Source organism: Malus sylvestris, chromosome 6, assembly GCF_916048215.2.
Source record: "Malus sylvestris chromosome 6, drMalSylv7.2, whole genome shotgun sequence".
NCBI classification, from domain to species: Eukaryota; Viridiplantae; Streptophyta; class Magnoliopsida; order Rosales; family Rosaceae; genus Malus; species Malus sylvestris.
This window is the reverse complement of record NC_062265.1, coordinates 1,037,856-1,054,428: the sequence shown is the minus strand read 5'-3', so window position 1 is coordinate 1,054,428 and position 16,573 is coordinate 1,037,856. Positions and strand designations below refer to the sequence as shown.

General features: G+C 43.8%; 1 protein-coding gene and 1 long non-coding RNA gene across 2 annotated transcripts; both read right to left on the bottom strand.

Annotated features, from left to right (window-relative positions):
* Positions 1 to 12,790: 12,790 nt before the first annotated feature.
* Positions 12,791 to 14,513, bottom strand: LOC126627354 (uncharacterized). The gene is made up of 2 exons (XM_050296825.1): positions 14,369 to 14,513; positions 12,791 to 14,310 (listed from the first exon to the last, which is right to left on the bottom strand). The coding sequence occupies exon 2, from the start codon at positions 14,036 to 14,038 to the stop codon at positions 12,950 to 12,952; it is 1,089 nt and encodes a 362-aa protein (XP_050152782.1). The 5' UTR covers positions 14,039 to 14,310; positions 14,369 to 14,513; the 3' UTR covers positions 12,791 to 12,949.
* Positions 14,514 to 14,705: 192 nt separating this feature from the next.
* On the bottom strand, positions 14,706 to 15,384 carry LOC126627360 (uncharacterized). Its single transcript, XR_007624984.1, has 2 exons — positions 15,194 to 15,384; positions 14,706 to 15,018 (listed from the first exon to the last, which is right to left on the bottom strand). It is a non-coding gene; the product is annotated as an uncharacterized LOC126627360 (long non-coding RNA).
* Between the last annotated feature and the right edge of the window lie 1,189 nt (positions 15,385 to 16,573).

Sequence of the window (16,573 nt, the reverse complement as noted above, 5' to 3'; positions counted from 1 at the left end):
TATAAATTTTAAAAGCGTGAATTTACAAAATGCATTGGAGGCAAGAACTTTGACTTCTGTTGACCATCGTCTAGAGGAACGTATGACTTATTCTTTTAGCGTATCCTCGTAGTGCTCATCACTACGAACGCGTTGGTGGGAGCGGAATTGAAATCGGAGCTACAGTTAAGTTTTTACGAAACATCGAATACCGAAGGTAATCGAGTAATTTTGTGTTAAAGATAGTTTGAATTAATTGTGAGACATGTGGGGACCGCGCCCTATACTTCCACCACTCCCCATGCCCATTTTCTTCCCATTTTCCCGAGCCTGACATCTCCCTTTTTCTTTCTTGTCAACTCTTTCAACTCTCTCACTTTCTAATATTTTATTTTTCTAAAAAACACTCTTCTCTGTCTATAATCTCTCTCTCCCCGAAAGCTTTATCTTCTCTCTGCAACTCTCTCGTTTCCTCTGCACACACAAAGAGCTCCTAGAGTCCAAACACAAGGAGCTGCTGCTCCATTTAGTTAGTAAACATCCAGGAACCACCACCTCATTTTTCAATCACCCTCTCCCTTCTCTTGCATGGCACAGTAAATGTGCATCCATTCCGACGACATATCGCCGTCTCCGGCGAAGGTAAGCTTCGAGACTCTTTGATCTTCTTTTCCTGTAGTCTATATTACTTGGTTAATGATTAAAATGGCTTTGGTGAAGGTGTTAACACGAAAAACAACTCGAAGGACATTTTCCAAAAATCTGGAAACTTCAAACCGTGGTCGTTTGGCCACTTTCTAGCCATTTTTCCTGCCAACCTCGTGCTCCATCGAGCATTCCAAGGGTATAAGTCTCTGCTCTATATTCTTAACTTCAAAATAGCTTTTGAATAATCAAGTTTGGTTAAGTATCGAGTTAGAAATCAATGCTAAAAGTTGGGAAAGAATTTTTACCGTGGCCATTTAGCCACTTTCAGGCCATTTTTCTGGCGAGTTTCGTCCATGACACAACCCCAAATGGATATAGATCTATTCCCTGCATTCCTAACTTTATTTTGGTTTTTGAATCATGGATTTTGGTTGGGAAATGAGCTCGTTTGGAGCTCTGAAAGTAAGGCCTGCAACCTGTAAAAATCGTAGGTTTCACGAAGAAGACGCGTAGGAGCGCGTAAGGGAGCCGCGTGAGTGGACCAAAAATTATTCTGAAAATTTTTTTAGGTCCGTGACGTCGAGTAGATCGATTTTGTATATTTAAGACCTACGTTTGAGTAATCTACGGAGGTTTTATTTAAGTTTCCATCTATGTGTTATTAAACTAAGTTAATTAGTAATTTCATGTATAGGGGAACGTATTCCGGGGACGTACGGAGTTAAGCCAGGCTAGGAGGCTTCGTTTCGACTGCGTGTCTATGAGTGGGCAGTTTATTTTATACTTATATATATTATAGTTTCCATAAATGTGTATTTACTTCACTTTTACGCTTATATTGCCAAGTATTCATTGTTGTGAGATAAATTGTGATAAATGATGCTATATCGTTGGGATATTACTGTCATGACATTCATACATATATGTACATGCTCATCTTGCTGTACCGGTGTTAGTACTGGCCCCAGGGCCAGGGCCAGGGCCAGTCCTTCACATGTATGTTCACATCGCACTGTTCGCTCGCCTTGGATCCAAGTTAGGTGTTAATCTTGTCGGGCAAATTGCATTATGCAATCCGACTTGTATGTGACCGTGCTTCTGCACCAACCTTCATGTGATCGTAGTACTAGAGCATATTGATTACACCCAGTCTTGTCGGGTAGAATTGCATTAGGAAATTCCGACTCGTGTGCTAGCATTGATTGATGAGCAATTGATTATTTCATGATTATATTACTGTGATATATCATGACTTGGCATATTTCTGGTTATAATGTTGTTGTATTATTGTTTACATACTTACGTAGTATGTTTTAAGGAAATTATACTTGTTTTACGGCGAGAGGTTAGTATATTCATAAATAAAGGTTTTTGTATAAGCATTGTTTTGCTGACCCACTCAACTTTGTTTTTCGCCCCTCCAGGTTTAGTAGTTGTGCTTAAGTGTATACAAGGGTCTTGGCAAATCTCAGGAGATGGTTACCTTCAGTGGTATAACCCTTATCCTATTTACTATGTTGTCTTATGCTCTGACATCACGTGTGAAAAGGGTTCAATCTCGCTCACCCGCGCACTCTTTTGATTAGGCACTTTTAGGTTTAATTTATTCACTTTTTCCGCATCACTACACCTTATGGCTTCGTCACCTTCCAGGTGTCGGCCAACACAACTCGATTCGGAGTCTAAGTGAACTTTTCAGATCGGGGTGTGTCACAATTCTTCTCAACCTACATCACACATGCCGAGCTCGGCGAGCTGGTGCTCCGCACAGGTTCATTTTATATTTTGAGTACCATGAGAAGCGGTGGGTGGGAGTCTTCAAGACTTCGACCTTATTTGGTTTTTCTCGGCCAGTTTGTCAAGGTCTCTTTCAAGATGTGTCAGGCTATGGAGTGGATTCCCCGACCATATATTTCTTCGACTGTGCTAATTTCCTTAACCATTCGGCTTATTGGACGAAGCTTAAGGAAACTAGGGGCAATGTTTAGGCCCAAAATACTGGTTTGGGCCTAGTTTAAAATTGTTCTCAGCTCGGAAACCTTGCTCAAGGGTCGCTAGAGGTCATTCGGTTCATGGGCTGCATAGCCAAGGCCGCCCGTGTCCTATCAGGAAGTGGAATACTCCAGATAAAGAGGAAGTGGGTGAGTCCCATTGCAAGACGGACGGATGGGGTAGTTAAATCCTGATACAAGAAGGAGTCTCGACGGGATGAGGATCTGAAACTTGGGAATGAATACGGCCTGATAAGGGGTGGAGTTCAAAGTCTTAATAGGAGTAGGACTGGCCGAGATAAGATTGAATCGGGGTAAGGAGTCATAATCCAAATATAGTTTTGATTCGATCAAAAGCAGGTTTGTTACTATAAATAAAGGGAGGAATTCATCATTCAAACTCCTCCAATTCAGAACACAAATTGCCCTGCGCAAACTCTCTCAACAACCTTAAGATTTTTATTTTCTTTTTCTGCCAACACATCTTCAATTTGGATAAACAGCATTGTGAAGGCAACCGGTGATACCTTCAGTTTGGATAAACAGCATTATCGTTGTAGAACCAGCTGACCGCGGAACACCTTCAGTTTGGGTAAACAGCACTGCGTCGAGGCAGATTAGTTATTTATCCAATTCTCGGTCGAGAAAGACTTTCGAGTCTTTATTGGTAGAGGTCATCTCATTAACCTTTTCAATGAGGTGAGGTGTTACAGTTTACTATGGCTCGGCACATTGAACGCCGAGTTGTTTTATGATTGGATACTCACAAGTAAGCTTTAGAGTTTGACATTTTGACGGTCGAACCACATTTACCATCAAGATATATATCTGTTTTGAGTATATGTGCCCCTATACTCTGGTGTCGATTCGGCGTGCTTATACCCTTACAAATATAATCACTGTGACCAAATCTAGCGCCGACGGTTTGTGAACTTCGCAAAATTAGCAGCCTTGTCTTCAGGCTCTAAAACCCAAAGGCCAAGACATATTCCTTCCTTGGCCGCAGTCGCAAGATCGAGAAGTCAGCCGCATGCTCAATGCAACATCAACACATTTTACTCCTCAGCTGAGCTCAGTCGACGAGTTGGCACGCCCCTCATCAACCGAAGGACGTAGTTAGCTCATTAGTTATTCGGCATGCGCGCCACGTAGGCTTGGTAGTTCAACAGAAACATAAGTGAGCCGCCATTTTTTCCTATAAATAGGTCCGAAGCAAATTCATTGGAAATATTAGCATTTGGAACTACATTTTAATATTGAGGTTTTCAGAGAAAGAATGAGATGGAGCAAAGAAAAATGGAGTTTGATTTGTTGGATCTACTTCACTTAGTGTTCTGAGATTGTGATGGTGATTATGCGATACGAGTGGACCCATTGGCATCGTACTCCCTGTCTCAATATATGATTTGAGAGTTTTGTTCTCAAATGATCTTCGTGTAACATGATGTTTAACGGTTTTATGATTTGTGTAATCTTGCTGTTCCGGATGAGCTCGGATGAGTGCTTGATGTCTACTCATTCTTTTGCGACTAGTGATGTTTTATTGTAATATTTTTATATTTAATTTGCAAAGACCTTTTTTAGGTGGAGTTTTTCATAATATGTATTCAATAATTTTGTTTTTAACAAACGACATTATCTACACGGATGAAGAGAGGGTGAGCTTAGCCTTAAAATGAGCTAGCAATAATGTGGTTAAAGTTCACCTTTAGCGAAAATCGAACCTTAAACCTCTCACTTACAAATGAAGATGAATATTAATCGACCTTAATACTAAGTGGCTTATGATGCTTTATTTTCAATGAATAAAGAGTAAATTGTAGCAATGGTCCCTCAACATTAACCCAATTGAGAAATGGTCCATCAACTAAAAATCCATTATCATTGGTCCCTCAACTCATCAAAACGTGTAGCTATGGTCATTTTCGTCAACTTCGTCAGAATTCTGTCAGAATGAGTTATGTTGGAAGAACCATTGCTACAATTGGATTATAGTTGAGGGACCATTAATACAATTTTTCTTATTTTATATTTCATATTTGTCCCTTGATTTAGCTTCACGTGTATTGCACATGACTCATTTTGCTAGAAGTTCTAACGGAGTTTGTTTGTACCATACTTGACCAATCCCGAAACTACCGAACACCGGCCAACGCTATACTGTCAAGGACCCAGAAGAGTTCCCCTCCGACCAGGAGGCCAATCACTACTCGACACGTGTCAAGATTAGAAGCCAATCAGAGCGTAGCACGTGTCGACATCAAGAACCAATCATAACATGACACATGTCAATGTGACAAAGCTACAAGTTTTTCTATAAATAGGGGTCATTCCCCCACAATATTGGCTAATGCCATTTGTGTTAAATCATTCACAAGAACTCACTAAATTGAGAGCTTGATCCTTTGTACTTGTGTAAGCCCTTCACTACTAATAAGAACTCCTCTACTCCGTGGACGTAGCCAATCTGGGTGAACCACGTACATCCTGTGTTTGCTTCTCTGTCTCTATTCATTTACGTACTTATCCTCACTAGTGACCGAAGCAACCAAGCGAAGGTCACAAAACCTGACACTTTCTGTTGTACCAAAGTCTTCGCTGATTTTGTGCATCAACATTTGGCGCCGTCTGTGGGAACGACACTTATTCCTACTCTCTTCAGCTGTGTCAAGCTGGTTTCTATCATTCGTACACTTTCTTTTGACCAGGCATCCCTCTCCAACATGGGAAGCGAAGGAAGCCACAGCACACAGAATGACACCCCCCTTGCACATAGTGCGAAGCAACGAAAGAAGGAAGGAAAACGAGTTCTTCTTCAAGCTAAAGTCGATGAGTTGGAAGCTCAGAACAACAAGATAGCAATGAGGAATGAGGTCCTCCAGGAGCAATATGAGAAGCTCTTCGAGACACTTCACGAAGCTAGGCAAGCTCAGACACGCGAGCTTGTTGCCCCCGTGGAAGTCAACCATCAACTGGGTGCCCTCCAGCATGGAGGGTCACATGAATTCGACATAGATATCCCTGATAGGGAACAAATTACCCCTCGATTTGATAATCAACATGAGGCTTCTCTTAACCCGGTTGCTTCGACCCGAACCATGAGAAGCGGAGGGAGACACCTCTTTGCTGAAGGGGCAGAAGGATCGAAAGCCGTCTTTCGCGATTGTCGGGATTTCCTGAAGCAACGTCGAGAGAATTCCATCCATATAAGCTCAAAGATCAATGACCCAAGGATTTCTGAGAGACTCGGTCCCCTGCCACGGCCCGAGCCGGCCACCAACTTGGGGAATGGGCAACAAGTCCTAGAAAGACATGAGGGTACAGGGGACTCAGAGGTGTTTCGACAGACATACCCTGGAAGCCAGTACAGCGAGTCCAGGGAAAAATCACATGCCCTTGATCAAACCTTCCTAATTCCAAGAGGAGATGGAGATTTACGAAAGAAAGCTCCAATGGCACATAACTCCGCTCAGGACCCCCTTGTCCTACAACTTCTTGAGGAAGTAAACAAGTTGAAGGCTGAACATCAGGCTGAAATACCTGACTGGAACCAACCCAGGCCTGGCCCTCTTACAAGGAGGATCCTCAACACCCCCCTTCAAGCAAAGACAAAGCAGAAGCTTGGCTTGCAACTTTATACTGGGAAAGAGGACCCGATTGAGCACCTTAACCTCTTTGAGTCCACCATGGCATACCGGATGCACACCGACGAAGAGCGATGTCTTCTCTTCCCCTCCACCCTCTCTGGCGGAGCTCTAAATTGGTATTGTCGTCTTACACCTGAGACGGTAGACTCATTTGAGGAATTGAGGAAACTATTTGTTTCCCAACACATTTTCCAAACCGATCGCTTGCACTCTGCAGATGACTTGTACACTATCCGCCAGAAGCCAGACGAGTCATTACGTATGTATGCTGGCCGCTTCAGCCATGAATACTCCTGGTGTGCCGAGGCAGACGACAAGACTGCCCTCAAAGCCTTCACGGCAGGCCTACGTGATTGTTTCTTTAAATACATGATCAATGCCAATACTTGGAAGACTTACTCTGAGGTGATGGCGCATGCTTATAACCATGCCTCCGCCGAGGCAAAGACATATCAGGAGAAACCCCCTACAACCATCCTTTATCAACAAGTGGGAGGTGGAAGCCAGACTCACCTAAATGAGAAGACCTCGACTTCCCAAACAGCAGTGGCACCTCCCCATGCCTTGCATAATGCTTCACCGAATCAACAGACATATCAATTTCAAGGCAAGAGGAAGGATTTCCATCCTCACCACTCTCCTTTCAGTAAAAAGAGTAAGGGACACTATCCCGATAACCAAGGGTATCGCCACAATAACGCTCGCCCCCAGGCAGTCAATGCTGTGGGTCAAACCCGCGTCAAGATACCCCCTACCCCAAGGTATGAGACATACACGCCCTTGAATGCCACATGCGCGGCCATTTACCCCAGCATAGCTCACCTGATACCAAAGCCAAAGCCGAGGCACCCAGATTACACGCCCCTGAATAACGCGGGCATGTTTTGTTGCTACCATGAGCATAACGGCCATGATAGCGAGAAATGTATCATCCTCCGTGATCGTATTGAAGCTTTGGCACGAGAAGGAAAAATTGATCAATTCCTTCTTCACCCTCAAAGGGATAACCGTAACCAACGCCAGGTGAATGTCATATATTCCATAAGTGGCGGCACACCCATATCTGAATCTTCCAATAGGGCCATGAAAAACAGTGAACGAAGTCTGAGGCCTGGTCACCAAGTGTTTCACGTGGAAGACATCAGGGGAGGGAAGTATCAAAAACCTAACTGGGATCTGATATGTTTCTACCCTGAGGAAGAAAGAGGCATCATCTACCCTCATAACGACCCATTGATCGTGGAGGCTCACATAGCCAACTTTGATGTTCGACGAATCCTCGTAGACACGGGGGCTTCGGTCAATATCATGTTTGCCGAAGCTTTCAGGGCACTCAGTGTAGCTGAACACTTGCTCGATCGCTCGATTTCTCCTCTGATAAGCTTCTCCGGTGATATCGTGCAACCCTTAGGGAGCATACATTTACCCTTTACTATTGGTACAGGCCCTTACACGGCTACCATTACCACTAACTTCCTAGTGGTTGACTGCCCAACGGCATACAATGTCATCTTTGGGCGCACAGGCATCAATGATCTCAAGGCTATGGTATCCACGCATATGCTGTTGATGAAATTTCCAACCCCCCATGGCAACGGCTACATCAGAGGAGATCAGCTTAGTGCACGATCATGTTACAACACTTCAGTTAAGCAACAACACTTGCCCGGACCCAAGGAAACCCTGTCTGTACATGACCAAGTCACAAAGACCAGCCTAGATGAAGCGAACTTGGATCTTCCTGATAGCAACAATCAACCCGATGATCCTCGAGATGACTCTTTCACCCAGCAAGCCCAACCTGCTGAAGAGTTGGAGAAGGTACCGATCTCAAGAGATTATCCAGATCGCATGGTGAAGATTGGCACCACATTGTCACCACCCCTTCGGTTAGCATTGATATCTTTTTTGAAAGAGAACACTGAAGTCTTCGCCTGGTCATACGAGGACATGCCAGGCATCTCTCCCGATGTCATCTGTCATCGTTTGAGTATTGACCCCAACATCAAGCCGGTGAGACAGAACCGAAGATCTTATGACGCTGAACGATACGAGGCAATGAAAGCAGAAGTTGAAAAACTCAAAGGCATAGGCTTTGTCCGCGAAGTCAATTACCCGACATGGGTAGCAAATGTGGTCCTTGTTAAGAAAAATCCGACCAAAGAAAGTCTTTTGCTTCAAAAGGTCTTGTGGAGAATGTGTGTTGACTACACCGACCTAAACAAAGGGTGTCCGAAAGATAGCTTCCATCTTCCTCTTATTGACAGACTTATAGACTCTACGGCCGGGTGTGAACTCCTGAGCTTCATGGATGCTTACTCAGGATACAACCAAATCCTCATGAACCCTTCGGATCAAGAACACACAGCCTTCACTACCGACAGAGGACTATACTGCTATAAAGTCATGCCTTTCGGCCTAAAGAATGCAGGAGCGACTTATCAGAGACTAGTCAACTCAATGTTCGCCGAGCAGATTGGGAAGAGCATGGAAGTTTACGTTGATGATATGTTAGTCAAGAGCAAACATGCTGACCAACACATCACCAACCTATCTGAAACTTTCACTATTTTGAAGAGGTATCGAATGAGGTTAAACCCCAACAAATGTGCCTTCGGCGTAGGCTCTGGCAAATTCTTAGGTTTCATGATTAGCCAACGAGGCATTGAAGCTAATCCCGAGAAGATCAAAGCAATCCTCGACATGAAGGAACCGGTAACTTCAAAGGACATCCAGAGCCTTACTGGCAAGGTGGCAGCCTTAACCAGGTTCATTTCTAAGGCCACAGACAAATGTGCTCCCTTTTTTAAAGCACTTAAGGGAAGTAGGAAGTACATTACATGGACTGATGAATGTGCCGAGGCATTCAAAAACCTCAAGGAGTACATGAGTAAAGCCCCTCTACTCTCCAAGCCCGAGGTAGGAGACATTCTCATTATCTACCTATCGGTATCAGCTTCAGCCGTAAGTTCCGTTCTCATTCGAAAGGATGGGAATATTGAGCGACCTGTCTACTACGCTAGCAAAGCCTTACAAGATGCGGAGACACGGTACTCTAACATTGAGAAATTGGCTCTGGCATTGGTCATGTCTGCTCGAAAACTCCGCCCTTACTTCCAAGCGCACTCCATCATCGTGCTTACCAATTATCCTCTTCGACAGATACTCCAAAGTCCTGACACTTCAGGGCGAATGATCAAATGGGCAATAGCGTTGGGTGAGTTTGACATCTCCTACCAACCAAAGCCAGCTGAGAAGGGCCAAGCAGTGGCAGACTTCATTGCCGACTTCACATATCCGGTTGACATTGCTTCTACACCTGAAGCAGTGGCTTCATTACCCCCGGAAGCTCAGAAGATAGAACCAACAACCCCAGCATGGAGTCTGTATGTTGATGGCTCATCCAACCAACAGGGCTGTGGAGCGGGACTAGTCTTGACTACACCCGACAAAGTAGCAATGGAGTATGCTCTTCGTTTCAAATTCAAGGCATCAAATAATGAGGCCGAGTATGAAGCCCTTCTAGCAGGATTACGTTTGGCCAAACACCTCGGGGTTAAACAAATTGATATTTTCAGTGACTCCCAATTGGTGGTCAACCAGGTTACCAACAACTTTGATGCTAAGGACAGCTCCATGGCAGCATATCTTGCGCAAACACAACTTTTGCTCAAGCACTTCCACTACCAGATCACCCAAGTTCCTCGAGCGGCAAACAGTCATGCAGACGCCCTGGCTCGCCTCGCCTCGGCTGTGGAAGACAAGATTGGAAGAAAAATTCATGTCGAACTGTTGGCAACACCAAGCACCATGGCCGCAGAAGTATGCAACTTACAACAGGGGGATAGTTGGATCACCCCGATCTATAATTTCCTTGCTCATGGCACCCTCCCAAATGATAAAGTCCAGGCTAAGCAAATTCGATACAAGTCTACCCGCTACCTAATCATCAATGATCAACTCTATAAGCGAGGTTTTAGCCTGCCATACTTAAGGTGTCTTACGCCTGCCGAGGCGGAAATCGTCCTTCGGGAAATACATGAGGGAGTCTGTGGAGATCATGCTGGATCTCGGTCCCTAGCACACAAGACTTTTCGCCAAGGATATTACTGGCCAACACTCCACCAGGATGCCATCAAAGTATCCCGCTCATGTGACAAATGTCAACGATATGCAACTATTCCTCATTCCCCTCCAGAGCCTCTTACTCCTATGATCAGCCCTTGGCCCTTCGCCCAGTGGGGACTTGATTTGATCGGCCCAATGCCGGCAGGGAAAGGCAAAGTCTGTTACGCAGTCGTTGCAGTGGACTACTTCACAAAGTGGGCCGAAGTAGAACCCTTGGCAACCATTACTGAGGCAAAGATAGAAGACTTCGTGTGGAAGAACATCCTTTGTAGATTCGGCATTCCCAATGCGATAGTCACTGACAATGGGCGACAGTTTGACAACAAGAAGTTCAGGTTGTTCTGCTCTAAGTTCAACATCAACTTATGCTTTGCCTCTCCAGCTCATCCCCAGTCTAATGGACAAGTTGAGGCCATCAACAAAATAATCAAGCGCACTTTGAAAACCAGCTTGGACAAAGCTAAAGGCTGTTGGCCAGAATTTGTACCCCAAGTTCTTTGGTCATATCGCACTTCATATCGGACTTCAACAGGAGAAACTCCATTCTCACTTGCCTTTGGCACAGAGGCGGTTGTCCCTGTTGAGCTCGAGCAAGCAACATTCCGAGTCCAGAACTACATTCAAAGTGAAAATGACAAACAACTCACCCTCAACTTGGATTTAGTCGAGGAACACAGAAACCAAGCTCACTTGAGGAATGTCGCCTACAAGCAGCGCATCTCCAACTATTATGACTCTAGGGTCAAGCCTCGTTCTTTCAAAATAGGAGACTGGGTCTTAAAGAAAAGATTACTCTGCGACAGAGTCCCGAGTGAAGGCACACTTAGTCCAAACTGGGATGGACCGTATGAAGTCATTGGCATCAGTTGCCCTGGCTCTTACACACTTAGAAGCTCCGATGGCAAGACCCTTGGCCATCCATGGAACGCTGATCACTTGAAGTACTACTACAAATAGACTCACGATGTACAAGTGTTGAGCTATAGCCGTTCGGCATCCTATGTAATGAAGGCCATTTGGCAATGAATTCAATAAAGAGGTAATTTAGCCAACTCAGCCCTCACTCTTTTACATTCCTAGCAATGGAACACTCAAGTGTTGAAACCTCAAAGCAGATATATCCAACACGAAACAAAATCTAAGTATGTGTCGACAAGACTATACAAAGAAAGGAACAACCAAACAAGGGCTTATATCCAAACAATAGATCTATTCATACATAGCCAAACATGCATTAATAATAGTGCAAACACTCATAAACACCTAAAATCCAAAACTCTCAAGCTTATAACATGGGCACATGTTATACACACATCAGACTACTACATCCAGAATACATGCAGATAGTAAAGACACTGCTATTCATTCTCATCTGAAGCCGAACCCCTGGCAGTATCACTCTGCGTCCTACCATCATCCTCTGCATCCCCAAGACCCTCTTCACCATGCTGAGTCTGTGCATCAGCACTACCTTCATTATCAGACTCATCTTCGCTGCTAGGATCAACAGCAAGGACGAATGTCTCGCCCTTTCGATGATGCTCATCTATATCTTCGTGGTATTTTCGAAGAATGCTCCCATCATCATAACGATCAAGGACGGCCATCCATTTCCTTTTTTCAAAGCGAGCTTCTTGAGCACAGTGGGGTTTAATAGCAAGATGAAAGGTCGAAGAACTTAAGTATTCTTGCACAGCAGCCTCCCTTTCAGTTGGAATGCTCTTCTCCAGTTCAGAAATCTCAACTAAGGCACCATCCAATTCTCCCCTAACCTTGGATACCTCCAAGGTAGCCACCTCCAACTGTTTTTTAGTTGCCTCAAACAATTTCTTAAGCCTTAGGTTCTCACCATTTCGCCTTTTCAAGCTCTCCATGGATTCGTCCTTCAGTTGGAGAGCCTGAGTCAAAAGTCCCTTATTCCTTCGGGCCTCGTCCACAAGCTGCTTATTCTCCTTCAGTTTTGCCTTGTACCGCTCAACCTCTTGCAGTCTGTCGTGATACTCGGCCATGACCTGCATGGCAAGACGATCATCACTACCTAAATAATGATAATAAAGAGGAAAAAGTAAGGAAATGACAAAGTAACACTCACATATGAAGACAGCTTCAACATCCGGTCGCAATCCGATTCATCCTTAGCTAAGGGCTCTCCGAGCTCATCGAAGGCGAATCGACGCCCTGCCAAGCAATTGTTGATATCCCCAAAATCCTTTGGCCGCGTGGCAATCCTCAAGTCCTTCCACGGGACACTGCCAGCTCTTTCCTTGCCTTTCCCCTCATGGCGGGAACCGGGATCATTTTCCTGGACAGTGTGCTCCATAGTAAGAGGAGGAGGCAACAGTCGGCTCCCTTCTCCTACAACTACGGCAGCAGCATTTTCAACGGCCTCGACTCCAGTCTTCCTAAAGACAGGCCCCTTAAGGACCCCATCTTGGGACTTAGGTCTAACGGATGGTTCCCCTCGGAACTTATGAATTTTCTTATGCGGTAGGATGTCTTCCGAAGGAACTAACACTGGTGCTCTCCTTTTATGGGTGCTAGTCCCTGTTTTCTTGCTTACCTTCTCCACTGCATAAGGAAAATCAAAATAAGAAATACAACTTTCCAAATAAAGTAAGGAATTGAGCTAAGTTTACATGAAGGATACAACTTACTCGATCGTCCCTGGCTCTCGGAAACTAAGGGTTGGAAACCGTACCGACGAAATAAGGGTCGTAGCTTGCTTAAGTGTCTATCCTCTTTGGGCACCCTCAACACCTTCTCTATGTCAGATAGCTCCTGCCCAAACAGTTGGATGGTGCCCCGCGTCACTACATGAAACAAAGTGTTAGAAGCAAGAAAAGACCACAACAAATAGCAAATAGTACGAACGGTTGATACGTTACAACCTACAGTCTGGAAGTGAGTAAGCACACGTCGCTCAGGCGTGACACCCTTATCATACTCCCAATCATTATACAGAAAGCACCAACGGTTTTTCCATGTGTAGTATGCCTTTTTCTTACCATACACAATACGCTCTCTCTCACTCCGACATGCACACTCGGCATAACCAGTGCATGATTTTGCTGGGCGCATCTTGTAACAGTAACGCCACTGATGGAAGGAAGGCTCACACAACCCACACTCCATCCAAATGATATAAAATCCAATCAAAGTATCCCAGAAACCAGGATTGAGTTGCCCAGGTGCATATCCGATCAAAGATAACATCTTTTGCAACCACGGATGTAAAGGTAGTCTCACCCCTAAAGTCAGTAATATCTGGGTGTAAAACATAACATGACCCTGGGGAGGCTCAGAAAGCCATTCTTCATCATGTACCAAGCGTATCCCTACACTACGAGGGATATTACATGACTGCCTTAGCGCCTCAACCTGCTTCTCATTATTTAACAAGTTATTCTTTAGATGGTCTGCTGTGAACTCAGAGCGAACTATGGGTATGGCATCAAAAACAACCCCCTCACCCAACGCCATGGAGGAAGAACTAGCAATAGCTAAAGTTCGACGGTTGGGAAGATCATCCAATGTTTCTCTAGTACAGGACTCTAACAAAGACCCTGAAGACTCCGACATTGCAGACTCAGACTTAGAGCTAAAGCTAGAAGAGCCCTCATCACTAGAACTTCCAGGCTCTGACATCTACAATAAGAAGAAACAAATTCTATCACTACATGCATGATCAAAACATAAGGAAGTTCCTATATTACCCACATGAAGATGGTGCAAAGCGATGCCGGAACCCTTCTCAATCAGAAAGCAATCCGTCTTCCACAGTCACTACAAAACAAGCAAATGAAGACCGTGTCAAGCGCCCAAAAAAAAAAAAAAAAAAAAAAAAAAAAAAACAGCTTCATCTACAAAGCTTCACCATCAAAGCTTCACCTACAAAAGCTTCACCCACAAAGCTTCACCTAAAAAGCTTCACCCACAAAGCTTCACCCAAAAAAAACTTCACCCGAAAAGCTTCACCTAAAAAGCTTCACCCACAAAGCTTCACCCAAAAAACTTCACCCGAAAAGCTTCACTTAAAAAAGCTTCACCTAAAAAAGCTTCACCTAGAAAGCTCCCTCTACATACTTTCACCATCAAAGCTTCACCATCAAAGCTTCACCTAGAAAGCTTCAACACAAAACCTTGCTCCAAATAAACAAATTTTGTTCACAAAACCCAAGATGCCCTTGAACTTGTACAAAAACACTTGGGTAAACATAAACATTTTTTGTTTTACACCCACAAGGGCCCAAAATTTTCCTTCTTATTTGTTCACTTATATATGTTCCCAAACATATTATGATAGATCAAATAATAATTCAAAGTCCAAAATTTAGTTATGGACAAAAATACAAGCAATTCACCAGTACTGAAGTTGCTACAAAAACTGGAATCTTCCCCAGCCTAGAAATCCAACGAAGCTTCGCCTCCTTTTCTCTATCAAATTTTTGCAGCTGCTGCTTTTCTCCAATGGAGCTGAATTTTGGACACCCTCTAGTTCTTGAGCAGATGAACAACTTTCAAGAAGGAACCATTTCTGTTTGAGCCACGGAAATTAAAGTGTTGAAGCTCCAAGCATGACAGTCGGATTCTTGCAGATTTCGAAGCTGCTGTGATGTTTCGAAGATCTGGAAATATTTAACCATTAGTTCATTCTGAATTTTTGATATGTTATGAAAGAGACGATGAGGAACAACTTCAATGAAGAAAGCATGCTGATCTGAACAATCGAAAATGGAGTTTCGAAGCTCACAACAAATCTGACGGGTTGACAGAAAAAGAATAACCAGTCATTCATCATACCTGAATTTCTTGAGTTATACAGCTCCGAGGGATCTCAATTTTGGATATGTTGTAGTTCACAAGTTAAGGAACAACTTCGATGAAGAAAGTATGTTGATCTAAGCAAGAGAAAATGGAGTTTTTGAAGCTCACAACAGGTCTGACGTGTTGACAGACAAATGATGAACAATCACTCGTTGTACCTGAATTTCTAGAGTTGTACTGATCTGATGGCTCTAAAATTTGGATATGCTGTAGTTAAGGAATTAAAGAACAACTTTCATGAAGGCAACTTTGTGATTCGAGCTACAGATGATGGTCTTATATTGAAAACCAATTCAGGGTGTTAGGGGAAATGAAAAACAATTCCACCAAAGAAACATCATTATGATGTTTCATCATTATGGTGTTTTCATCATTATGATGCTTTCATCATTGTGATGCTTCCATCATTGTGATGCTTCCATTATGATTGTAATGCACCAACGGTTACACCTTCTATCATAGCAGTATGTGTGTGTATCTCCCTATAGTCATCCTGTGCAAGACTATCGTAGTCAGATGGCTTTCCATAAAACAGCTACCAACCGTTACACCTTCTGCAATTCCACTTATTCGGGCCTAGCAACCTTCATAAACAAAATATATGAAGAAAAATTCCGGGGCTACCACTTAGAAAACAAAAAAATGAAGTTTTGGTACTTACGACATGGACTATTAGCAAGACACCTCATTCGTCCACTCCCTCGACTAGAGACTTGGGGGACTCCCACCATATGCTACTACGCCTTGGTACTCAAAAGTTCGTGACTACTCAGTGACTTGGATTTTTCAAGTCTCCAACCGAGAAGTTTTCCTCACTCGGGAAATTAAGGGAACACTACCTCAAACTACATGCTTCACTCACAAAGCTTCAACAATACAGGTTTCAACAAAAGCAAAAATTCAAAGAACTTTATGAAGAAGGCTTTGGTGTATTTAACACAATATGTTGAAATGAAGCAAAGCTTATTTATTAATATTTTCGATAAGCCACAAATATGTACATATACATGAGTCAAAATAAACAAACAAAAGGGAGCCTTCACAAAGGTTGCTTAGGGGAAGTCTCAGCAGTCGGTAGAGCCCCAGAAAGAGAAAGCACCGGAGGGTGGTTATCCGGAGCCTCAGTACTTGACAAAACCCCAGAAGGAGGAGGCATTGGAGGTTCATCATTTGAAGCTTCATTACCAGGTACAGCCCCAGAGGACGAAGGCAATAAATGCCTTTGGAACAAACCCACAAACCGCTGATGATCAAGTAAAACCTTACCATCAGATTCCTTCATCTGGTCAAGCTTCCTCTTCATGTTTGTAGCATAGTCATGGGCGAGCCGGTGCAACTGCTTATTCTCATGCTTGA

Excerpts from the sequence above, each read along its gene's own strand:
- LOC126627354 (XM_050296825.1), bottom strand. The coding sequence starts at position 14,038 with ATGTCAGAGCCTGGAAGTTCTAGTGATGAGGGCTCTTCTAGCTTTAGC.